This window comes from Nannobrachium achirus, assembly GCF_963921795.1.
Source record: "Nannobrachium achirus genome assembly, chromosome: 3".
NCBI lineage: Eukaryota > Metazoa > Chordata > Actinopteri > Myctophiformes > Myctophidae > Nannobrachium > Nannobrachium achirus.
Genome location: NC_137812.1, coordinates 74,979,549 through 75,005,517, shown reverse-complemented (window position 1 = coordinate 75,005,517; position 25,969 = coordinate 74,979,549). Strand labels below are relative to the sequence as shown.

General features: G+C 42.3%; 1 protein-coding gene across 1 annotated transcript in view; it reads right to left on the bottom strand.

Moving 5' to 3' along the window:
• LOC308282448 (nidogen-1-like) overlaps positions 1 to 25,969 on the bottom strand; it is a gene marked incomplete at its 3' end in the record, with an annotated part of 98,752 nt that overhangs the window by 52,675 nt on the left and 20,108 nt on the right. Inside the window, exons 2-10 of the mRNA XM_080722794.1 lie at positions 21,932 to 22,005; positions 17,944 to 18,181; positions 16,549 to 16,778; positions 12,454 to 12,717; positions 11,448 to 11,632; positions 9,539 to 9,679; positions 8,970 to 9,221; positions 5,530 to 5,730; positions 4,266 to 4,499 (exon numbers count right to left, since the gene is read on the bottom strand). Of these exons, the coding sequence (XP_080578920.1) occupies positions 4,266 to 4,499; positions 5,530 to 5,730; positions 8,970 to 9,221; positions 9,539 to 9,679; positions 11,448 to 11,632; positions 12,454 to 12,717; positions 16,549 to 16,778; positions 17,944 to 18,181; positions 21,932 to 22,005 (1,819 nt within the window). The remainder of the gene's footprint in view (positions 1 to 4,265; positions 4,500 to 5,529; positions 5,731 to 8,969; positions 9,222 to 9,538; positions 9,680 to 11,447; positions 11,633 to 12,453; positions 12,718 to 16,548; positions 16,779 to 17,943; positions 18,182 to 21,931; positions 22,006 to 25,969) is intronic.

Genomic DNA, 25,969 nt, shown 5'->3' with positions numbered 1-25,969 from the left:
AGTGCACGATTCCATCAACATACTGCCCGAAATGCCCGGACTAGACAGCAGGGACGTGCTGGCCATTGGGAAAAGCGGGGCAACTCCCGAACGGCCGGTTCATTCCCGGCCGGTCCAGGCCGGCCATGGACTGGGCGGCCTAAAAAGTAAATCGTCACTGTCGGGCAGAAACCTCGTATCTCCAAGTTTTAAATGTGTACAAAGTAAAGCCCTGCTTCACCATTCAAGGCCATCGCACAAAAGTAGTGAAAACAGCAGATCTACAAGCACACAACGCCTCGCACCGCGAGGCGTTGTGTGCTTGTAGATCTGCTGTTTTCACTAGTTTAAATAATTTGTTAACCCTCTAAGGCCCGCATTAAGAAATACTTGAAATAAAAATTTGAAAAAAATCAGATGGTGTTGTAGGAGTCCTATTAAAACTCAGTGAATGCCACCCTTTATTCAAAATCTACAAAACTGGTGCCAGCCATTTTGCTTAATTTTGCCTTTTTATGGGGGCCAAAATCATATTTTGTACTTAAATTACACATATATATATATATAAATCTATGCTTCTATCGAAAGCCACACTACCCCTCTTACAAAGGAAAACATGTATATTTATATATATATATCCTATCATTAGATTTGGGCTTCAATAGAACATGTGTAAGATGTCTTGATCATCATCATATGTGTGTGCTGTGATGGGCCCTGTGTGCAATCTGGAGTGCAATACCATTTGAAAACCACCAGAGGGTGGTCTCCTACTATCTGATCAACTAACAGAAGAAGGAAGAAGACGTCCATCTTTTTTTTGGTTTGGGCCTGTTGTTTACATTTTGGCCAGGCCTTTTAGCTAGCATGCTACACACTTCGGAACCCTGGCGATCGCGATCAAGGATAGGTAGAGAAGAATGGATGGCACCGCTGGAATCCTGAGAATTTTCTGCGTTTTTTGAGTACTTATAGTTCGTCAGGGATGCACGGGAAAGTGTATAAACGAACGTTTTAGATAACATTTAAACGGCCGGAACCAATCTTCGGCTATACCGATTTTCCGCCGGACTGTGTTACACTGGTGCTACAGTCAAATCGGCCGTATCGCTCAGGTCACGGAGGCATATGGCCAACTTCTAGAGCGATTTTTTTGAAATTACAATTATGAAAAAATGATAAAACTTTTGATTAATTAAAAAGACGTAAAAGACGTTTATGGCACCGAGGTCCAAAGACGTATAAGACGTTTATGGCGTTCAGTGAGTTAAGAGGAAAATGTAATGTTTTTTTCAAAAAAATGTTTTTGTAAGATTTTATAGCCATGAATCAAAAATCATAAATCATGCTCTAATTTACATATGGGGGATATTTTTCACAATAATAACATATGTACATGTTCTAGACATTCTAATGATCACCAAAAAAAATAGTACAGGCATTTTACTTATGTTTTTGTGAGGTATAGCTTCCATGAAAAAGTGAGATGTTGTTCGTCAAAACTCTGGAATTTCAGCGGGTGTGAATGTCAGCCCCTGTGGGGGGTATTTATATGCAAATATTGTGGCCAATGGCATTGTAATACTAAACAATAGAATCCAATGGTGGTGTTTAGGTGGTAGGGGGAGCTAAAATAAAATGATTTAAACCTTTTTTTGGATAAAATACAAACGTTGTAATATTACAACCGTGGGCCTTAGAGGGTTAAAATGATATTAACAAAACAAACTGTTTTGGACATAAAGGTTTCCACCCAACAACGACAAAATATAACTCATGTACAGTAATTGGCCCACTGGCTTGTCACTTGTCATGATCTGAAATGGCAAATCTTTGAGTAGCAGCAGCGCTATAGAGAGAGATCTCTTTCTATAGCGCGCAATGAGGGCCTCTACAACTCTTTTTCCCGGGCTGAACCAGGGGCCCAGCACGTCCCTGCTAGACAGACAGATATGCCTCCATTACAACATAACTCCCTCCAGATGTCATTAAGAGCTTATCAGTCTAAATGTCTGGAACATTCACACGTTATTAACACCAAGGAATGAAGGTTCCTCCACGCAACGTTTCACAATTAAATCACATATTCCTGAGGTTTAACTCAGTGGTTCTCAAAGTGGGGTCCGGGGACCCCCAGGGGTTCCAGGGGGGTCCCCAGCAGAACCAGTGAACGTAGCGTCAGAACGTAACGTGAATCACTATGAATGGATCTGGTTTCAGTTATCTATCTCTCAAGAACAGATGCCCTGCATAGAGGAGAGCTGAGGGCGGGGCCTATCGAGAAAACTTCCTGCGAATTCCCCCTCTAAAAGGGGAGGGAAAAAACAGTAGAGCGTACTGTTTTCCTTTTCCTTTTTGAAGGTGTGTCCCCTTATAGACGCCTTAATGGTCCACGTCACACTGATCAGAACCAGTATCCTCGCAGGTCAGCACCAAATGAACCCCACCGCTCAGAGGATGCAATGGATACGTGGTCACTGCACTCACGTGTAAAACTGCATTCCATCAAACTTTCAGACGCAGTTTCTTTTCTCCCAGTGTGGAGGAAGAATGCTTAGGATTTGTACAGTGATCTCTCACTCTTGATATGAAATCCTTGGTTTCTGTTGTTTGTAAACAATAATAGAGATTCAGCACAGTTGTCCTTCAAACACCATCACGGTGTCGCACGCAGAGAACGGCAGAGAATAGCAGACCTCCAAGCTCACACCGGTCGCATCCGCGACTTGACGTGAGCTTGTATATCAGCTACTCTGGACGCGCAATGCCGTTGCGCAATGAAGTATACAGTATATGTCTCGCTGGGGCGCGCCTCACAAGCCAACACACAAGAGGAGGTTGAATGGCTCCCCAAAACAACAGCTTTGAGGATCTGTTGGCCCGCAATCAGACATACGCGTGAGACATCTTCTCCGTATCGCCTTTGCTATCACACTTTGCTGCCACACTTACTCTGGCATACCTTTTGCCTAGCAACGTGATTTCAACTCACACGACTTTGGACTTTAACCCGGCCAATAGGGACGAGCTGCAATTGTTGAAGCCCCGCCCCCTCTGTCTACTATAAAAACGTGGAGGTCTGTCACACTTTGCTGTCACACTTACTCTGGTGTACTTCTGCCTAGCGACGTGATTTCAATTTAAAAACGTTCACACGACTTGCCCTGGCGGTTGCTTCTCGCCCTTAGGGCCTCTCACTGGTTGCTATAGTAACCTACCATCCACAGATCCTATCTTGTTGCTATAGTAACTATAAACAGATCCTATCTTGTTGCTATAGTAACTATAAACAGATCCTATCTTGTTGCTATAGTAACTATAAACAGATCCTATCTTGTTGCTATAGTAACTATAAACAGATCCTATCTTGTTGCTATAGTAACTATAAACAGAGCCTATCTTGTTGCTATAGTAACTATAAACAGAGCCTATCTTGTTGCTATAGTAACTATAAACAGATCCTATCTTGTTGCTATAGTAACTATAAACAGATCCTATCTTGTTGCTATAGTAACTATAAACAGATCCTATCTTGTTGCTATAGTAACTATAAACAGAGCCTATCTTGTTGCTATAGTAACTATAAACAGATCCTATCTTGTTGCTATAGTAACTATAAACAGATCCTATCTTGTTGCTATAGTAACTATAAACAGATCCTATCTTGTTGCTATAGTAACTATAAACAGATCCTATCTTGTTGCTATAGTAACTATAAACAGAGCCTATCTTGTTGCTATAGTAACTATAAACAGATCCTATCTTGTTGCTATAGTAACTATAAACAGATCCTATCTTGTTGCTATAGTAACTATAAACAGAGCCTATCTTGTTGCTATAGTAACTATAAACAGATCCTATCTTGTTGCTATAGTAACTATAAACAGATCCTATCTTGTTGCTATAGTAACTATAAACAGATCCTATCTTGTTGCTATAGTAACTATAAACAGATCCTATCTTGTTGCTATAGTAACTATAAACAGAGCCTATCTTGTTGCTATAGTAACTATAAACAGATCCTATCTTGTTGCTATAGTAACTATAAACAGATCCTATCTTGTTGCTATAGTAACTATAAACAGATCCTATCTTGTTGCTATAGTAACTATAAACAGAGCCTATCTTGTTGCTATAGTAACTATAAACAGATCCTATCTTGTTGCTATAGTAACTATAAACAGATCCTATCTTGTTGCTATAGTAACCTACCATCAACAGATCCTATCTTGTTGCTATAGTAACCTACCATCAACAGATCCTATCTTGTTGCTATAGTAACCTACCATCAACAGATCCTATCTTGTTGCTGGTAGCGAATCGGATCAGCTGGTTCTCCACATCGTGGAAGACGAAGATGTGGTCCACGCTGAGCTGCTGGGCGGGCGGGGCCGGGCGCTCCCCGTCGTCGTGGGAACAGCCGCGGTACGTGATGCTCTGACGCCACTGGTAGCTCCGCCTCTGAACGCTGCCGTCCGATAGGCTGACGGTGAAGTGGCGGGTGGAGGAGGAGGTGATCACTGGAGGGGGGAGGAGTCGGGATGGAGGGGGAGGAGTCAGGATGGAGGGAGAGGAGGAGTCAGGATGACAGTTAAGCACTGTTTCCCAAACACTGGGTTGGGACCCATTTGTGGGTCCCTTTGTTTTTTTGTTTCCAACATTTTGTTTTTAATTATTATTATTTCAAAACATAAAAAAAAAATCAAACCTCGGTTCGAAGTGAAGCGGTGAACTTGTATTCTATGTGTTCTAGAGTTATGAACTCTGTGATCTATACATTCTTTATATTCTGAATGAATTAATGATTTTATCTGGACGGCCGAATTGTCATGTGAAGCTTGACCAATCCTCAAAGTATCCAATCATCAGACTGGGACGGACACTACACACATACGTACTTACGGACGTACGGACGTACGGACGTACGTACGGACGGACGGGACAGGACAGGACAGGACAGGACAGGACAGGACAGGACAGATAAAACCTATTCATTCTGAACTGAAATGGCCATATATGGACATGGGACACACATTTTGCTTTTTGAAAAAGCCTATTCATTCTGGACTGATATTCTGGACGTACGAGACAGAAAAAACCTGTTCATTCTGGACTGGAGTGACCATATATGGACATGAGGTGACAGACATTTTGTTTTTGAAAAAGCCTGTTCATTCTGGACTGAGATGACCATATATGGACATGAAACACACATTTTGTTTTTGAAAAAACCTGTTCATTCTGGACTGAAATGACCATATATGGGCGTGGGACACACAAAGCCACTCATTGGAAGTGGTTTTCACCGCTTCAAAAACATTACCAAAAAAGCATGGGAATTTCATGAATTAGCATCAAATTCAATGATTTTCAATGATGAATGAATAAAACAAAAATCTAAGAAATTCCATAAATTAGTAAACACATTTTTAAGTAGTCAAAATAGCCGATCTACAAGCACACAACGAGGTGCGAAGTGATGCGTGGTGTGCTTGTAGATCGTCTCACACTAGACATATTAATGATAATCTCTCTATGTGTTGTACGTACGGTTGCTGCCGTACTGGTAGATCTCCTGGTAGGGTTCAATCTGCACCGTGGCACCCTGGGGTACCTCGGGGACCCGGCCCTCCAGCTGGGTGCTGACACCCAGGTGACCGTGTTCATCGATGCCCTGGAACTCCTGTCTGATGGACACCCGCTCCCCGCCCGGGGAGAAGACCACCTCAGACTGACGGGAGAACTCACCACCTGGAGGGGAGGGGGGGGGAGGGGGGGGGGGGAGAAAGAGAGAGAGAGAGAGAGGGGGGGGGGAGAGAGAGAGAGTCTGTTGAAACAACGTCATGAAAACAACCTTTTATTTCTACCTAGAATTCAGAAGGTAATTGGGAGACGCTTGTTGAGGTTTAAAGCACCTGGTTCGGACTGGAACAATTGACCTAATCCACTCACTTAGATCGATTAGGCCTACTTCATTGTTCAAGTTTTCAGGACACCGTTTTGTTTTGTTTTTTAAACAAATCGACAGCAGTTGCCTTGCATGGTTTACCCTGCCATCAGTGTGTGAATGTGTGTGTGAATGGGTGAATGTAATGAATGTGTGTGTGAATGGGTGAATGTAATGCACAATCTCTGTAAAGCGCCTTGGATAAAGGCACTGTATAAATGCACCATTTACCATTTTAAACATGAGAAAAGACCATTCTATATTGAATCAAACCATGCAATATAGAAACTGGTCAAACATTGGGCAAATTGTCAAATAAATAATGTAATAAAGAGGCAACAGTTGTGAAAATGGCTGATCTAAAGGTTCACAATGACTCAGACTTTGCCGTGGCAAGGACCCCCAAATGTGTGTTAGGACGAAGCAGCATTGCCTCACCACACCCGACCGCACACAAGATATAACAATGAAGAGATCTACAAGCTCACAGCGTGGCACCGAGTGCCGTGCTGTGAGCTTGTAGATCTGCTATTTTTGAAAAAGTCATGAAAATGTGTGACTGTTTGTATTTTAAAAGCGAATGTTTGTAACAAAAATTTTGCTTCTGGGGAGGGTCCCTGGAACTAAATATTTTGAGATGGGGGTCCGTGGCCAAATACATATCATTCTGGGGGTCCTTGACACGAAAAAGTTTGAGAACCACTGACATGGTAGTCTCTCAAGAACAGACTAACTGAGCTCCAGTTAAATGAAAAGGACCTTTTCTTTGACGATGGCTGGCCACATCGCTGACATAGAAGCATAGGTTAAAAAAACCTTAGAAGGATTCAAAAGACACTTCTAGAATCGTCTTGATTTGTCAAAAATAGCAGATCTACAAGCTTGCAGTGCGGCACTCGGTGCCGCGCTGTGAGCTTGTATGTCTGCTATTTTTCAATAGTTAAAGCATTCAATAATGATCCGCAATAATGTGCCCCCTGTTCTAAATGTGTTTTTAAAGAAGCTGGACTCTGTCATTAAGTCAGTCTAACATATGGTAGAGTAGTGCTGTACTCTCTACTTACATAACACTACAGGACAGTGTGTTCCTACAGTGTGTATGTACGTGCACGCCGTAGGAATGCACAGGAATGCTCCTTACATACACACTCATTATAAACACATAATAATGTACAGTAAGTGCACACACCGTGTCTCCTCACATACACACTCATTAAAAACACATAATGTAAGTGTACGTTGTGTGTGTGTGTGTGTGTGTGTGTGTGTGTGTGTAGTAGGAATGCTACTCTCCTTCACATACACACTCATTATAAAACCCATTCAGACACACACTCAAACAGCTGTTCAAACAACAGTCACTCTAAGTGAAGCATCAACAGAGAGCTCAGTGGTGTAGCTTCACTCAGAGGTTCCTGTCCTTCGTACTGACACGGTGACACAGGAAGGGTCTCTGAAAATAGCCGATCTACAAGCTCACAAAGTGTTGCGCGTTGTGAGCTTGTTGATCGGCTGTTTTCAGCATGCAGCCACGAGCAAAATCAGGCATTACTACGTCATCAAGGCACCCGCCGACATTAAATGTTTGTTGACAAAATCAAATGTAGAATTAGTCGACTAAAGCTACACAAAAACGAAAACTTTAAATATGGCTAAAACTAAATGACATTATTCAACAGACTAAGGTGCCCTCCACACTAGGCGCGGTCACCGCCTCCTTGCAATTCATTTTCAACGAGAGGCGGGCGGCTTTTTCGGCCGTGCAGCGAAGTTTTGGGGCGGCGAGGCGCGGTCCCGTGAAATCCCCCGCAAGCGTGCTCGTTTGTGCATGAGAGATGGATTGTGTTCATCTTTGTGAAATACCGCCTGTAGTGTGGAGGGCATCTAATGCTGTTGTACAGTAATAACAGATAGATGTAGTGTGGAGGGCACCTAATGCTGTTGTACAGTAATAACAGATAGATGTAGTGTGGAGGGCATCTAATGCTGTTGTACAGTAATAACAGATAGATGTAGTGTGGAGGGCATCTAATGCTGTTGTACAGTAATAACAGATAGATGTAGTGTGGAGGGCATCTAATGCTGTTGTACAGTAATAACAGATAGATGTAGTGTGGAGGGCATCTAATGCTGTTGTACAGTAATAACAGATAGATGTAGTGTGGAGGGCATCTAATGCTGTTGTACAGTAATAACAGATAGATGTAGTGTGGAGGGCATCTAATGCTGTTGTACAGTAATAACAGATAGATGTAGTGTGGAGGGCATCTAATGCTGTTGTACAGTAATAACAGATAGATGTAGTGTGGAGGGCACCTAATGCTGTTGTACAGTAATAACAGATAGATGTAGTGTGGAGGGCACCTAATGCTGTTGTACAGTAATAACAGATAGATGTAGTGTGGAGGGCACCTAATGCTGTTGTACAGTAATAACAGATAGATGTAGTGTGGAGGGCATCTAATGCTGTTGTACAGTAATAACAGATAGATGTAGTGTGGAGGGCATCTAATGCTGTTGTACAGTAATAACAGATAGATGTAGTGTGGAGGGCACCTAATGCTGTTGTACAGTAATAACAGATAGATGTAGTGTGGAGGGCACCTAATGCTGTTGTACAGTAATAACAGATAGATGTAGTGTGGAGGGCATCTAATGCTGTTGTACAGTAATAACAGATAGATGTAGTGTGGAGGGCACCTAATGCTGTTGTACAGTAATAACAGATAGATGTAGTGTGGAGGGCACCTAATGCTGTTGTACAGTAATAACAGATAGATGTAGTGTGGAGGGCACCTAATGCTGTTGTACAGTAATAACAGATAGATGTAGTGTGGAGGGCACCTAATGCTGTTGTACAGTAATAACAGATAGATGTAGTGTGGAGGGCACCTAATGCTGTTGTACAGTAATAACAGATAGATGTAGTGTGGAGGGCACCTAATGCTGTTGTACAGTAATAACAGATAGATGTAGTGTGGAGGGCACCTAATGCTGTTGTACAGTAATAACAGATAGATGAGGAGCAACGCTGTAGACTCACCGATGAGGCTGAACCCGTTCTGCGCTCCAGGCTGCTCCAGAGCGAAGGCCCAGCCTATGACCCCGCCCACAGAGAAGAGGGGGAGGAGGGAGGGGCCCAGGACGTCGGGGATGCTGCTGACCGCCACGTATGCCCGCCCGTCGTTGGGCACGGCGTAGGAGTGCAGGTCGTTGCCGCTCAGCTCCACCGCCGTCGCCGAGGCGCCCACGAACAGACGGCCGTTCACCTTCCCGTTCATCCTCTGGGGGATGCCTGGGGGAACAGTTATCGCAGTTTAGTGTGAAAAACGGCACATTGTGTCTCCGTCCGCCTGGATGGACGTCTCTCCGCGTACGCTTTTTTTACGGTCTATGGGTTTGCCACTCTGACACTCTGAATTTACTGGAGATTTTTTTGCACCAAGCTTCCGGTTAACAGCAGACATACAAGCTCACGTCGCGTCGCAGATGCAACCCGCTGTGAGCTTGTAGATCACACTCGGCTGCGGCGCCGGAAGCTCCGTGCAACTTCTGCGCAATGCATGATGGGATGTTGGAAAGTTGTGGATAGAGAGACTCTAACCAACATACCGTCTGCGACGCAGTCCTTGCCGTTGCCATAGAAACCAGGTCGGCAGTGGCAGCAGTACCCGGTGCTGTAGTCTCTGCAGTCTGCGAAGGACGAGCAGCGATGGCGGTTCTTAGCACACGTCTCAAAGTTGTACGAAAACACTGTAAAAAAACAACACACAACACGTCTCAAAGTTCTACGAAAACACTGTAAAAAAACAACAACGCAACACGTCTCAAAGTTCTACGAAAACACTGTAAAAAAACACACAACAAGTCTAAATTGTATGAAAACACTGTAAGAAACAATATAAAGCACATCTCAAAACTGTATGAAACCACTGTAAGAAACAACACACAACATGTCTTAAAGTTGTATAAAACTACATAAAAGTTGCACTCACACACTGGGCAGAGTCTAGCTTTGGGAAGACAGAGCATTTCTGTTGGCGGTTTATTTAACAGTTCTACTGCCAGATTTATTATTTATTTATTTATTGGGGCTGGTGCCAGCAAAAAGCAGCTTAACTTTGCGATGTTATAGAAAATGATCTATTAATTATTTCCAAAAAATAATTTTCATTGGATGTATTATATTTGTACTTAAGCCAGTGGCAGAGGGCAGCCTTATGCAAAGAATGAATGTGAATTGGGCCGCTCCGCTTGCCATCCATTCAAAGCATAGAAATGCATTTTCTAGATCAGATCCACAGAAAACAGCCAGGAAGTGATTTGGGACTCCATTATTGCTTACGGGCGGTGGATTTTTGAGAGCAGCGTTACGGGAGATGTTTTTACTGTACACGGCGGTGCAACCAGTTATCAGCTTACAGTCATCAAACAAGGTAAAAAGAACGAGTCATATTGGCAAAGCACTTGGGTCAAAATTGGGCCGAACGGGAACGTCCGAAGCAGTAAAAGAGTTAAAGCACCTTCTATCCTCACAAAGTCCTATTTCTGACCATTGTGTCTTTCTCTGGTTTTGGGAAGACAGAGATGAAAAGCTTTCCACAGGTTCTCAGAACAGTGCTGTTCTGAGTTGATCCGTGTGACGTCACACGGATTCCCGTTTTTTTTTTTTCAAAAATTCTTTTTTTTTCAAAAACGTTTTTTTTTTTTCAAAAAACTTTTTTTTTTCAAAAAACTTTTTTTTTTTCAAAAAAACTTTTTTTTCAAAAAACTTAAAACTTTTTTTTTTCAAAAAACTTAAAACTTTTTTTTTTCAAAAAACTTTTTTAAAAACTTTTTTTTTTCAAAAAACTTTTTTTTCTCAAACATTTTTTTTTTACAACTTTATTTTTTACTCTAGACTTTTGCGGCAAACTTCTAGTTTTTATACATTATACATAAATACAATGCAGGTGGGGTTGATTATCTAATGTAGATTAACTTTCTGTAATGTCTGGTCTAGCAACGGTCGCCCTGTGTCATTTGACAGTAGGCCTATAACATACAACATAGGCCTACAGTAGGCTATAATCAGAGCTGCAACATTATCCTATTTTTGTATTGGCCCAATATTAACATTATTTGTTGTCAACGTGGGGTCCGGGGAGGAGTGAAGAGGAGGGGAGGGGTGGAAAAACCCCACTAGATGCGCCCCTGAGCAAACAGAGGCCGTTTTGGTATTGCAGCTGGAGAGCCTCATTATAGTAGAGCTAGAACAAACAAAAGGAATGGTCAGAGTGTTTGTTGAGGGTTAAAACCTGTCTAAGACTCAATTTTGAGCATATATTTATACAAAAAATATAGTTTTAAAAGCATGGTGTAGGTGTAGGCCCTTTAAGAGAACTTATTTGGACATCAGAAGAAAGTTCTTATGTCGGATGAATTGTTTGAAGCACGTCAGGGGGGCTTTGATTAGTATCACTGGTAACACCTTTAACACAATTAGTTATGTCAATATAGTGTTTGGGCTTTGGTTCTTTACCGTCTACGTCCAGGTCTTCATCCACCACCACGATCTGAGGGTTCTGGGGTCGGGAATGTGGAGGTACCGGCCTCACAGGCTCTGGAACGCTGTACCTGGGCCGCTCGGGTTCGGGGTACCTGGGTCTCTCGGGTTCGGGGTACCTGGGTCTCTCTGGTTCGGGGTACCTCGGACGGTCAGGGTACCTTGGTTCAGTGAAAGGTGATTTTACATTTAAAGGACAATTTCGGCCATTTACAACATCTTATATCTTCATATAATTGGTACTCAGTAATGCTCATTATGAGATGGCATCATTTCTGTGTCTCAGAGGAGGGCTGTGGACAGTTCGGAAACCTGTCTACTCACTCTGTGTCTCAGAGGAGGGCCGTGGACAGTTCAGAAACCTGCTCATCGTGGAACTCATCGCTAGGCAAGATTTCAAAAGGGCAATGGCTTCTATTTCAGCATACCGACTTATACCAGGACGTGTGCCCCCACAATATTCTTCCAAGCTTTATCACGATACACAATCTTATCATGATTCTTTTTCATGTTGGTTTTAATGGTTATTTTTCAAGTTACAGTACAACCACCTACAATGTAACAAAGACTATAAGAAAAAGGAGTAACAGACCATTTAGACCGGTTGGGAGGTCTAAATTGATCCTTACAAGTATGTAGTAACTCTGACAGTATAACAAATGAAACCAAATGGACCCGTAAGCGTCAGAGTTAAGGGGAGACCTTGACATTTTAAAGTTTGAGAACTACTGATTTACGGTAGTCCAAAATGCAGGTTTAAATGAATTCTGCAATGAATCTCTGTATTAACAATAAAACAGGGTTGTTACAAGGCTCCCTTATTGTATCACGATACATAGGATATCTGTGAAAAGGCAAATCGTGGAGACATTGTATCGTCTCAACGACATTTAACACCATATCGCCCCCTCCCCCTACCTTGGTTGTGTTTCGGGGGGTAGCGTCTTGGGGGTGTATATGGTGGGGGGGTCTATATACTGACCTTGGTTGTGTTTCGGGGGGGTAGCGTCTTGGTGGGGGGGTCTCCACGTCGCCATATTCTGGTTCCTCTGTGGTGAACTCCACTTCCTGTTCGTAGTCCGCCGTGGTGGTCTCAGCGTCGTAGATCCGTCCGGGCCACTCCGTGGCGCGTGGCCCCTCCCCCGGGCCCTGGGGCTCGCTGACCTCGCCGGGCGTGATCTCGATGAAGTACGGCGACGTGCCGATCTCGTAAACCCAGACGCCGCGACGGCCCGCGTTGGTGTTTCTGTACGGACACAGGAAGTGAGGAAGTCACGATCAACCAACTGTTTTAAAGGGGGAGGAAACCCTCTCTATGCTGATGATGCTGTTTGATTTCCTGGTCAGGTTCAAAACTACAGCAGATTAAAAACACAACATAATTTATAGAACACAGTGATGTCAGCCAGGGTTGATTTTGACAGCAACATTTCATTTAGTTTTGTCCTAGGGCCCTATTTTTAAACTTTTTGCAATGTTTTACTATTTTGAAAGATGTATTTTTTTCAAATAGTTTTCAAATAGTTGATCTACAAGCTCACATTGTGTCGATGTAGATCGGCTATTTGAAGTACTAGAAGCTGGGCCGCCCTTCGGGCGGCCCAGCGTCTAGTCGGCGACCTGGCCAACTCGGAACAATGTAAATAGGGAATGAATGCCCCGCCCTTTAATGCAAACCCCATTATACCTGTTTTCATAGGACCCGTTTTGACCATCTGTCTGCCTGTGTCCATTTATGCCCATATATGGAGATATCTGTATCTGTCTGTCTGTCTGTCGGCGTCCATTTTATGTCCATATATGGAGATCACTGCAGTTATAGTTCTGGGTCCATTTTATGCCCATATATGGAGATATCTGTCTATCTGCGTCCATTTTATGCCCATATATGGAGTATCTGTCTGATCCTCCAACTGTGTTGCAGACATTAGATGTCTCCATATATGGAGTTATAGGTTGCCCATATACTTGCCCATATACTCTGTATCTGCCCATATGCCCATATATGGAGATCTCTGTATCAGTCCCTTTTATGCCCATATACGGAGATATCTGTCGGGTCGAGGCAAGGCGTTCTCCATATATGGGCATAAAATGAATGCCCCCATATATGGGCATAAAATGGATTGCAGACAGACAGATACATATATCCCCATATATGGAGATATCTGTCTATCTGCATCCATTTTATGCCCATATATGGAGTATCTGTCTGTTCCTCCAACTGTGTTGCAGACACAGTGCCGGTTCCCCCTTTAATGCAAACCTCATTATACCTGTTGTCATAGGACCCGTTTTGAACATCTGTTTGCCTGTGTCCATTTATGCCCATATATGGAGATATCTGTATCTGTCTGTCTGCGTCCATTTTATGCCCATATATGGAGATCTTTGACCATCTGTTTGCCTCTGTCCATTTATGTCCATATATGGAGATATCTGTATCTGTCTGTCTGCAATCCATTTTATGCCCATATATGGGGGCATTCATTTTATGCCCATATATGGAGAACGTGCGTGCCCGTGGGACGAACGGTTCACGAGATACGCGGATTACATACATACATACATACATACACACTCACAGAGATTTTTTGTTGACTCATGTGGCGTACGCGACAGATACAGATATCCTCATATATGGAGATATCTGTCTATCTGCATCCATTTTATGCCCATATATGGAGTATCTGTCTGTTCCTCCAACTGTGTTGCAGACACAGTGCCGGTTCCCCCTTTAATGCAAACCTCATTATACCTGTTGTCATAGGACCCGTTTTGAACATCTGTTTGCCTGTGTCCATTTATGCCCATATATGGAGATATCTGTATCTGTCTGTCTGCGTCCATTTTATGCCCATATATGGAGATCTTTGACCATCTGTTTGCCTCTGTCCATTTATGTCCATATATGGAGATATCTGTATCTGTCTGTCTGCGTCCATTTTATGCCCATATATGGAGATCTTTTGCCTCTGTCCATTTATGTCCATTTTTATGCCCATATATGGAGAACGTGCGTGCCCGTGGGACGAACGGTTCTCGAGATACGCGGATTACATACATACATACACACTCACAGAGATTTTTTGTTGACTCATGTGGCGTACGTGATGTCAGAGCCTTTTATGAAGTGATGTCACAATGAGTCAGAGCTTTCGCCGATTTCCTCCGGAACAGCCTGATGTCAACAATCAACCCCGCATAAGGAGATTCCGAACGTTTCGCGCCGGTTCGGGAAAACCGCGCGTCGGGTCGGGTCGAGACCCGGCACTGCACTCCGTGCCGCGGCTGGGAACGCGCGTGCCGAATCTGAAGCCGGTGGGACGAACGGTTCTCGAGATACGCGGATTACAGACAGACACACAGACAGACAGACAGACACGCAGAGACTTCTCGCATTTATAGATAGATTTTAAAATGGAAGAAAATAAAGCTGCTAATCTTCTGAATACAATTCCATTTAGCTTTAATCACATTCTAGTCATCATACCTAGTTTTATTTTACTAAATATCATGTCCGTATGTCCTTCTGTAACGCCTCAATTTCGTTGACAATGTGACATCCCGTGACATCATCTCATCAAAAATGAAAACCCTGGATATCATGGAGACGACTGGATCATCACCTAGATCTCCATATATGGAGCTGACCTCTACATCTGATTCCCAGATGATGCCCTGTCAGGGCAACCACACTAATAGAATAATTTTTATGCCCATAAAAGGGGACAAGGACTGAGTGACAGATAGCCTACTGACACGCACTGACGCATGTCTGGGGTCTCACAGCACACGGTTGGTTCTACAGACAGGGATCTCTATATATGGGCATAAAAGGGATTGTATGTATGATGTCAGCCGTCATAGACATCATAGGACTTTCACTCACATAACGAGTACCCAGTAAGCATGTCTGGGGTCTCACAGCACACGGTTGGTTCTACAGACTCCAAGTTTTGCAAACAGATAGCTCATACTTTTGCCTATGTCCTTAAATGCTTGCACTGCCGTTACTGTACTTGCACAATGTACTGTTGTATCTATGAAACATGCAACAGATTTACAACACAATAGATTTTTATGTTAACATAACATTAAAGAAAAATACATTGAAAAAAGGTAATTGAGGCGTTTGTTCTTTAAAAGCGAAGCTAACACCTACTCTGTGAGCTGGCGTATGGAGTCATGATGCTAACACCTACTCTGTGAGCTGGCGTATCGTATGGAGTCATGAAGCTAGCTAACACCTACTCTGTGAGCTGGCGTATCGTATGGAGTCATGAAGCTAGCTAACACCTACTCTGTGAGCTGGCGTATCGTATGGAGTCATGAAGCTAGCTAACACCTACTCTGTGAGCTGGCGTATCGTATGGAGTCATTGAGGCTAACACCTACTCTGTGAGCTGGCGTATCGTATGGAGTCATGATGCTAACACCTACTCTGTGAGCTGGCGTATCGTATAGAGTCATGATGCTAACACCTACTCTGTGAGCTGGCGTATCGTATGGAGTCATTGAGGCTAACACCTACTCTGTGAGCTGGCGTATCGTATGGAGTCATGATGCTAACACCTACTCTGTGAGCTGGCGTATCGTATGGAGTCATTGAGGCTAACACCTACTCTGTGAGCTGGCGTATCGTATGGAGTCATTGATGCTAACACCTACTCTGTGAGCTGGCGTATCGTATGGAGTCATTGAGGCTAACACCTACTCTGTGAGCTGGCGTATCGTATAGAGTCATGATGCTAACACCTACTCTGTGAGCTGGCGTATCGTATAGAGTCATGATGCTAACACCTACTCTGTGAGCTGGCGTATCGTATGGAGTCATTGAGGCTAACACCTACTCTGTGAGCTGGCGTATCGTATAGAGTCATGATGCTAACACCTACTCTGTGAGCTGGCGTATCGTATGGAGTCATTGAGGCTAACACCTACTCTGTGAGCTGGGATATGGAGTCATTGAGGCTAACACCTACTCTGTGAGCTGGCGTATCGTATGGAGTCATTGATGCTAACACCTACTCTGTGAGCTGGCGTATCGTATGGAGTCATGGAGGCTAACACCTACTCTGTGAGCTGGCGTATGGAGTCCTCTTCCTCGGTGGTGGTGCGGTAGAACTCCCCGGGGTTGTTCCAGCCGAACCAGCCCTTCACCTGGCCCTGCACGAAGCCCGCCTCCAGGGGCTTGGCGTCGCCCCCCACTGTGGTGGAGAGGTACTGCAGGCCGTCCTCCGGGTACAGCATGATGGCGTAGGAGGCCGACTCCATGGAGGCTATGACCAGCTGGAAGGTGTTTCTCTGATAACAACAAGATTTATTATAATTAATACAGTTATTATAATGTATTTAATAGACTCCATGGACGCTATGACCAGCTGGAAGGTGTTTCTCTGATAACAATAAGATTATTATAATTAATAAAGTTATTATACTGTAGCCCGGCTCCATGTTATGAGATTTAGAAAAGTCTGTTTATTTCGGATTCTTTTCCCAGATTACGTTTTTTGGTCAAAACAAGGTTTTTTCTACAGTCCCTAACTGAAGAACAGATGAATGCTTATACAATTTTTCTTTTCCGGCTGAAAGAAAAGACAATCGTCCGCTCCTCCGTGACGATTTTGTTTACATCCTGGTCACATGGTGCGTTGCTGTTGCCGGCAAAAAGCACAAAATAAATGTGTATTTCTCTGCACCTCTTCTGATGGCCTTTTAAACCCCACCCTCCACTTCCTTATTTGGAAAATTGTTCTCCTCTTGATGACGGTTGGCCTTTACTGCAGCTTACATTATTTTTTTCCAAAATCTACAAGTCCTCTGCTTTACACTAGCCAATGCAGCATGTGCCTTATAGATCGGTTACACTATATTGTGTATCATTATTTTATGCTTTAACTATGCGCTGTGAGCTTGTATATCTGCTATTTTTGAAATATCGTGAAAATTAGAATTTTGACCCGAATAAGTGTCTTTTGAATCCTTGTGAGTTTTTTTTTTTTTTTTTAAATCTATGTTTCTGTCAGCAATCTGGCCAGCCATCGTCAAAGAAAAGGTCCTTTTCACTTAACTGGAGCTCAGTTAGTCTGTTCTTGAGAGACTACTATGTCAGTGGTTCTCAAACCTTTTCATGTGAAGGACCCCCAAAATGATATTTATTTGGCCACGGACCCCCATCTCAAAATATTTAGTTCCAGGGACCACCCAGTAGCAAAATTTGAGTTACAAACGTTCGCTTTGAAAATACATATATTCAAAGATTTGCACACATTTTCACGACTTTTTCAAAAATAGCAGATCTACAAGCTCGCAATATCTGCTATTTTTCACTGGTTAAAGCATTCAATAATTCTAGGCCTAAATGGGTTATACAGTAGATCGGGTGGGTGTGTCAAAATATGTTGGCCCAGCCATGCACGTCACAGTGTTATCATTTCAATACTACGGCCCGACGACGACGGTCCCTCACCTTCCTGCCCGGCCCGTCGCCCCGGCTGGCCCCTCCCCCTCCTCCTGCCGCCGCCACGTTCTCCCAGGTGACCACCACGGCGTGCACGGGGTCCACGCCGTCGTCGTTGGGGAAGGCCTGGCTGATGTGCTGTGCTGCCCTCTGCAGCACGGGAGGGGAACTGTCCTGGCGGTAGTACACCCGGCCCCGCCCGTCGCTGGTGTCCAGGTCGCCCAGCAGGGCGGCGATCATGCGGAACCTGGAGCAGGGACGTGCAGAGACCGTTAGAGAGGCAGGGGCTGGAAATGTCTAAAAGAGCCTTTTGGTGGAAATATAGAAAATAGCAGACCTCCAAGCTCACAACGCGTCGCGTTTAGGCCTGGCACAGTTATTACATAATTGTCTAATCGCAATTATTTGACATAATCGCAATTATTTTGTCGTAATCGTCATAATCGTTTCCAGGGGCGTCAATTGGGTATGGCAGGGGTATGCAGCTGCCATACCCTGGGTCCAGGGGGAAAAAAAATAAAAGTTACTTTTAAATATAAATCCATGAATGTCTCTTTGTCTATCTGTGCTGGTTATTATGTTGTTAAATTACAGTAAAATAACTGCAAATGCAAAATGTAACAAAATGGTCACTTTAACAAGGTATTATAATTATATTCTCCACACTTGTATTCTCCCCATCTTGACAGAATGGTATATTCCCAGGTTCCGCAGGTCAGCTGCACAGATGCAATGCATTATTGTTAATTGTGGCAAGTTTACTAACATGCTACTTGAAAAACCATTCTAGGCTGCCATATCCAGCCCAAGAAAACGTAGAAACATTGTGAAAATAGCAGATCTACATGCTCACCCGCAGTGCGAGGCGTTGTGAGCATGTAGATCTGCTATTTTCACAATAGAACCGTGTTATCCAAAATGTAATTCCTATTTTCCATGAGGACTCCCATCTTTGCCATACCCTAGCTTTTGCTGAACTGACCCCACTGATCGTTTCCATGTTGAAACATTTTCATATTATTATTATTTTTTTTTTCAAAAATAGTGGAATAGTTGTGATGTCACAAAAGGGACCAAAAATCAGACCGCCCATTCTGAGACCTGCTTACATAGATCTGCCCATAAACGTGCAGAGACTGTTAGAGTGGCAAAAGGGCCTTTCTGTGTGGAGTTTGCATGTTCTCCCCGTGTCTCCTAGGGTTGATACCCTCACAAAAAACATGCAGTAATCCTTGTCTCATTAATGCCTCCCCCTGGCCAGCCGGGGCGCCCGATGGAGGGGAAAGGAACTGGTTGGAATAACGTGTTCCTTCCACGCGCTACGTCCAGCCAGGGAATCTCTCCCCAGTCAGGTGGGAAGAAGCAACTTGGACTTCTCATGCACTGAAGGAAGCATGAGGTCAGTCCGTTGCTCTCCCCAGGTTGGCAGATGGAGAGCAGAGACCAGGAGTACAGTAGATAATTGACACTGGGTAGGAATGGGTTGAAAAATCGTGGGATAAAAAAAAAAAGGAGAGGCAGGGGCTGAAATTTCTAAAAGAGACTTTTTTTTTTTTTCATCTGTTTATTGGTTTTATACAAGTTTTTTAAGGACATACAGGCATACAAATGAATCTATACAATATTGGTTATACTTTGTAGATGAGTATACCACACAAAACAAACACACACCCTTCTCCCCCCCACCCCAGAAACATACATCAGACATATACATTAAACAGAACAAAAAGGAAAAAAACACACAACCGAGCCAAAGACGAGACAAAATAAAAAGAGAAAAAAACAAAACAATGCATGAAGGTTACATTTTCATCATTATATATTCTTCATGTGTTCTCCGTGATGACCATTGGCCCATTTTCGAACCATCGTAAGCCAGAAGAGATTCAACGCCTGGCCTTTACATAGTCCATGAAAGGTTGCCAGGTTTTAAAAAACTTTTCTATAGAACCCCGTAGAGTAAATCTTAGTTTTTCTAACTTAAGGTGCTGCATGACATCATTAACCAGCATATTAAATGCAGGAGGCTGAGCTTGTTTCCAATTCATTAGAATTAACCTGCGTGCCATAAAGGTCACGAATCTCGCCACTGTGGAGTCACGTCCTCTAAGGGGACTATTCTCTCCCAGAATCCCCAACACTGCCATAACAGGGTCGGGATCTACTCTATATCCCAGAATATCCGAGAGAGTTTTAATATAGAATTCCAAAAGTTGGACAAATTTGGACATGACCAAAACATGTGCCCCAGTGTGGCCGGGAAAACCTTACAACGGTCACACATGGGATCTGTGTCGGGATACATTTTGGAAAGCTTGACCTTTGAGTAATGTAGTCGATGCAGCACCTTGAATTGTATGAGGCCGTGCCTGGCGCAAACAGAAACCGAATGAACACTCTCCTGTGCATCACTCCACAGCCCAGTCAGGTCCACACCCAGATCGCCCTCCCATGCAGTTTTGAGAAAATCAAGAGAGGTTCCCAATTGATTAGATATAAAGTCATACATGTATGATATTACCCCTCTAGATGAAGGATCTGCTAGGAACAATGAATCCATCTGAGTGCTAGGTTTGTTAGGAAATGTAGTTGTGTTAGTTCTGATATAATTGCGAATCTGGAGATATCTGAAATGATGGGTTTGAGGTAGGTCGAATTTCCTCTTTAATAATTCAAATGACGGAAATATGCCATCAATATATAGATCCCTTAACCTTTTAATACCATTACGGTGCCATAACTGAAAAGCGTCATCTACTAGGGAAGGTTGGAAATGGTGATTTGCACACAAGGGCGCCAGGAGAGAGTTTATTTGCCAGCCAAAGTGCTGTCTTATTTTGGTCCATATTTTAAGGGAATGTGTGATAACCGGGTTTTTTCTAGTGTATTCTTAATGAAAATATAGAAAATTGCAAACCTCCAAGCTCACAACGCGCCGCAGCGCGACGCGTTGTGAGCTTGGAGGTCTGCTATTTTCGGTGCTTGATACCACACTGAACTAAGCATAATCAAGTAAACTTGGAGATGTGGCGTAACAGCATGGATTTCTACACAGAGAGGGCAATTCTTTCAACATAAGATGCTGCATTCAAGTTCAGGAGAGTTTGGACGAGGCAATTCTCTTGAATGCTGAGTTCAGGTATGGCATGGAAAGAGGGGACATTTGCATTTCTTTTACCATAGTAAAAACTGCATTCATGGTCTGGAGAGGACACTTTTTACGGAGGTATGGGCAGGGGCTCAAGGCCCCTGTGATGTCTATGTCCAGTGTTGTACCTGAACGCGTTCAATAAACGCTCGTTCATGAACTCGTTATATTTTGGCGAACGTGAACTGAACGTTCTTTATTTCCGCTTGAAGAACGTATGGTCGAACGTGTTCATTCTGTTCATTCTTCGCTCGTCTGCCCGCGGTCGTCTACGTCCTCTCGTCTTTCTTTGCATTCACATTGAAGCGATGTGTGTCAATCACCTCCTCGTTACATCTCCCAAGTAAAGCCTGACTATACTTTGTTGTGTGTTGCATGCTGAAAATAGCTGCTCTGCTCGCATCCACGAGACGGTGTGAGCTTATAGATCAGCTATTTTAACCAACGCGGAAACATGCCGGATGTGCGCGACGGTTAGAAACTTCTGCCTTCACAATAATAAGGGTGCAGGATGACTGGGCACCTAAATACTGTGGGCACCACAATGTTAAGTTGGGTGAAATAATTGCTGTGTGTGCTTCTATATGGGCTGTGTTAATAACTTTGACAAATAATAGCTTGTAGCAACGTCTAAAGAAATTAATAGCCAAAAGTATAACAAATTTAAGTAAAAAATAAATAAAAATAACTACGGGTAAGTTAGTTCACTTTGGGGAACCATGAACTTTAGTTCAAAATGTGGAATTATGAAATGAACTAGTTCATTTTAGAAGTTGTGAACGTGAATTAGAACTAGTTCATGTAGAACGTGAACTTTCCCAACACTGTGTATGTGAGCACGTGACTGACCTGGACGGGAGCTTCCCCAGATACTCCGCCTCTGGCGCAGGCTCGGCCACGCCCACAAGGCCGTTGGTGTTGATCTGTGAACAAATGGGAGGCGGAGTTAGGGGCAGTGGTGGAAGAAGTACTATTTAATTTATACACAAGTAAAAGCCTCAATTCTGCGATATAGACTGATTTCCTGGGGAGAGCGTCGCCATTACTGCTGGTGTAAACAGACTGTTGACTCCCGTGATTTGGAAATGCTCCGTCATACAGTCTGGGAGATGGAAGTTCTTATGATGAGTGTAGGAGCCATGAATTATATTTTTGTAATGTTATTTGGTCAATCACTGGAGTGTCTGTGTGAATGAGTGACGGGCACAGGGGCAGACCTGGTCTCTTCAAAGGCAACACCTACTCACCTGTAGGGGACTGAGAGAGAGAGAGAGGGGGTGACTGGGAAGCCACATCTGAGACATCAAAGAAGGGGGTCCAATCATTTTACTTTTCTGAGCCTAATTATTCAGTAAACCCCAGACCACAGAAAATAGTCCCTCTACACAGCCTCACCCTAAACCACAGCCTGCACCCTCACCCTCACCCTAAACCACAGTCTGCCCACTAACAGATCCACTAGCGGTTAGGGTTATAGAGTTATAGAGTAACTACTCCTCACACGCAGCCACTTGGGAAACGGTTGCTCCCGGTGAGCAGGTTGGTGCATTGCATGGTTTCCTCTGCCATAATGTATGGATGTGTGTGTGTGTGAATGTCTGTGAACATGTGTGTGTCTGTGAATAGGTGAATGGCCAAATGTGTGGGTGTAAGTGTGTGTGAGTGTAATGCAGATTGTAAAGTGCTTTGCAGGAAGCTGCTATATTAATGCATTTACCATTCACTACTGTAAGTGACCTCAATGCTACAGTATGACTGAATGTACACAAAATAACCCAGAACACTGTGTACTGTAACATACTGTACATCCAACACTGTACTGTAACATACTGTATGCTACTGTACATCCAAGAAGGACAAAAACTAAACAAAGTGAAACTGTTCATGGGTAGCAGTCGGTGAAGGGTTCGGCGTCTGTCTCGCGTGTCTTGCTCAAGGACACGTGGACATGCACTAACCCTATGATCCAACCGGCAACCTTCTGCTTATCAAGCGGACCTGAGCCACTGCCACCCGCTGTACGCGTGCATTATGCAACATGCATGCATGCAACATGCATGCATGCAACAGCCTGGGTGACAGCAGACTGCTGGGCGAGCGCTGGCACTTTGGAATGGGATCAACTTAAAAAAGGTAAACTTAAAAATGCACAGACCTGGATGGTTGTTTGAGTTGGACAAAAGGTGGCCATATTTTCCCAAATATGGAGATGATTGACGTCTGACATCATAGATGTTTGACGTCATAGACCACATGAGACCGACACAATATATAAGGCTGGGACTTTAACTGACTAATTGTGATTAATTAATTACAGAAAATTAACGTGATTAAAAAAATTATCTCATTTTAATCGCACTTAGTTTTTGCACCACAGAACCTTCAGTTTTGGGCATACCGATCATAGCGATGCACCAACCAAGAAAAGACAACAAACGCAAAGGGAGAAGTAGCCGATCAGAGCGCTTTGCTTGGCCCAGTGGATGCGAAATTTAGATTTAAAAAACTCACTTGTTGATTCACTCGTAAAAAAAAAATGTTTCTCAGGTCAAATAACGATGTGCGATTAAAATGCGATTAATTGCGATTAATAAATCACAGAGCCTGTAATTAATTAGATTAAAATGTTTAATCGCATCCCAGCCCTAATATATATATATATATATATATATATATATATATATATCCTATCTCTTTATGGGAAAGACCATAAATGGACTTAATATTGGCGTTTTGCTGCCGGACGTAAAATGTATGCTAATTGGTAAGCCCAGACGGTTGCAAAAACCACATGTCCAAAAAAAGGATTTTCCACATCATAAGTGGTCAACTGTGTCTGTGTTTTTATAATAAATACTTTACCAATGAAAAGTATATTAACAAAGAGCTTTGACTACAGAATGACTACTGAATATCGCCCCCCATTACCTGATTGGTCAATACACGAGCCAAAGAACTTCACATTTCACACGGTAAAACAGTGCCATAATTCTGTGTTTTGGAGATCCACAGCCATTGGTCCACACGAGCGCAAAAAAGATTTGTGTCTCCACAGCTCTGTTGATCCGTGTTTTGTAAATCCACACAAGTCTGTTGAGCTGTGTCTTTCACATCTGTAATTCACAACTTGTATTTTAAATCCACAAAAAGATTAGCAACTTGTGTGTTTTATTTTGTGATCCACAGAAAAGATTTGCAACTTGTGTGTTTTATTTTGTGATCCACAGAAAAGATTTGCAACTTGATTTTATTTTGTGATCCACAGAAAAGATTTGCAACTTGATTTTATTTTGTGATCCACAGAAAAGATTTGCAACTTGATTTTATTTTGTGATCCACAGAAAAGATTTGCAACTTGATTTTATTTTGTGATCCACAGAAAAGATTTGCAACTTGATTTTATTTTGTGATCCACAGAAAAGATTTGCAACTTGTGTGTTTTATTTTGTGATCCACAGAAAAGATTTGCAACTTGATTTTATTTTGTGATCCACAGAAAAGATTTGCAACTTGATTTTATTTTGTGATCCACAGAAAAGATTTGCAACTTGATTTTATTTTGTGATCCACAGAAAAGATTTGCAACTTGATTTTATTTTGTGATCCACAGAAAAGATTTGCAACTTGATTTTATTTTGTGATCCACAGAAAAGATTTGCAACTTGTGTGTTTTATTTTGTGATCCACAGAAAAGATTTGCAACTTGATTTTATTTTGTGATCCACAGAAAAGATTTGCAACTTGATTTTATTTTGTGATCCACAGAAAAGATTTGCAACTTGATTTTATTTTGTGATCCACAGAAAAGATTTGCAACTTGATTTTATTTTGTGATCCACAGAAAAGATTTGCAACTTGATTTTATTTTGTGATCCACAGAAAAGATTTGCAACTTGATTTTATTTTGTGATCCACAGAAAAGATTTGCAACTTGATTTTATTTTGTGATCCACAGAAAAGATTTGCAACTTGATTTTATTTTGTGATCCACAGAAAAGATTTGCAACTTGTGTGTTTTATTTTGTGATCCACAGAAAAGATTTGCAACTTGATTTTATTTTGTGATCCACAGAAAAGATTTGCAACTTGATTTTATTTTGTGATCCACAGAAAAGATTTGCAACTTGATTTTATTTTGTGATCCACAGAAAAGATTTGCAACTTGATTTTATTTTGTGATCCACAGAAAAGATTTGCAACTTGATTTTATTTTGTGATCCACAGAAAAGATTTGCAACTTGATTTTATTTTGTGATCCACAGAAAAGATTTGCAACTTGATTTTATTTTGTGATCCAGAAAAAGATTTGCTACTTGATTTTATTTTGTGATCCACAGAAAAGATTTGCAACTTGATTTTATTTTGTGATCCACAGAAAAGATTTGCAACTTGATTTTATTTTGTGATCCAGAAAAAGATTTGCAACTTGATTTTATTTTGTGATCCACAGAAAAGATTTGCAACTTGATTTTATTTTGTGATCCACAGAAAAGATTTGCAACTTGATTTTATTTTGTGATCCACAAAAAGATTTGCAACTTGATTTTATTTTGTGATCCACAGAAAAGATTAGCAACTTGTGTGTTTTATTTTGTGATCCACAGAAAAGATTTGCAACTTGATTTTATTTTGTGATCCACAAAAAGATTTGCAACTTGATTTTATTTTGTGATCCACAAAAAGATTTGCTACTTGATTTTATTTTGTGATCCACAGAAAAGATTTGCAACTTGTTTTTATTTTGTGATCCACAAAAAGATTTGCTACTTGATTTTATTTTGTGATCCACAAAAAGATTTGCTACTTGATTTTATTTTGTGATCCACAAAAAGATTTGCAACTTGATTTTATTTTGTGATCCACAGAAAAGATTTGCTACTTGATTTT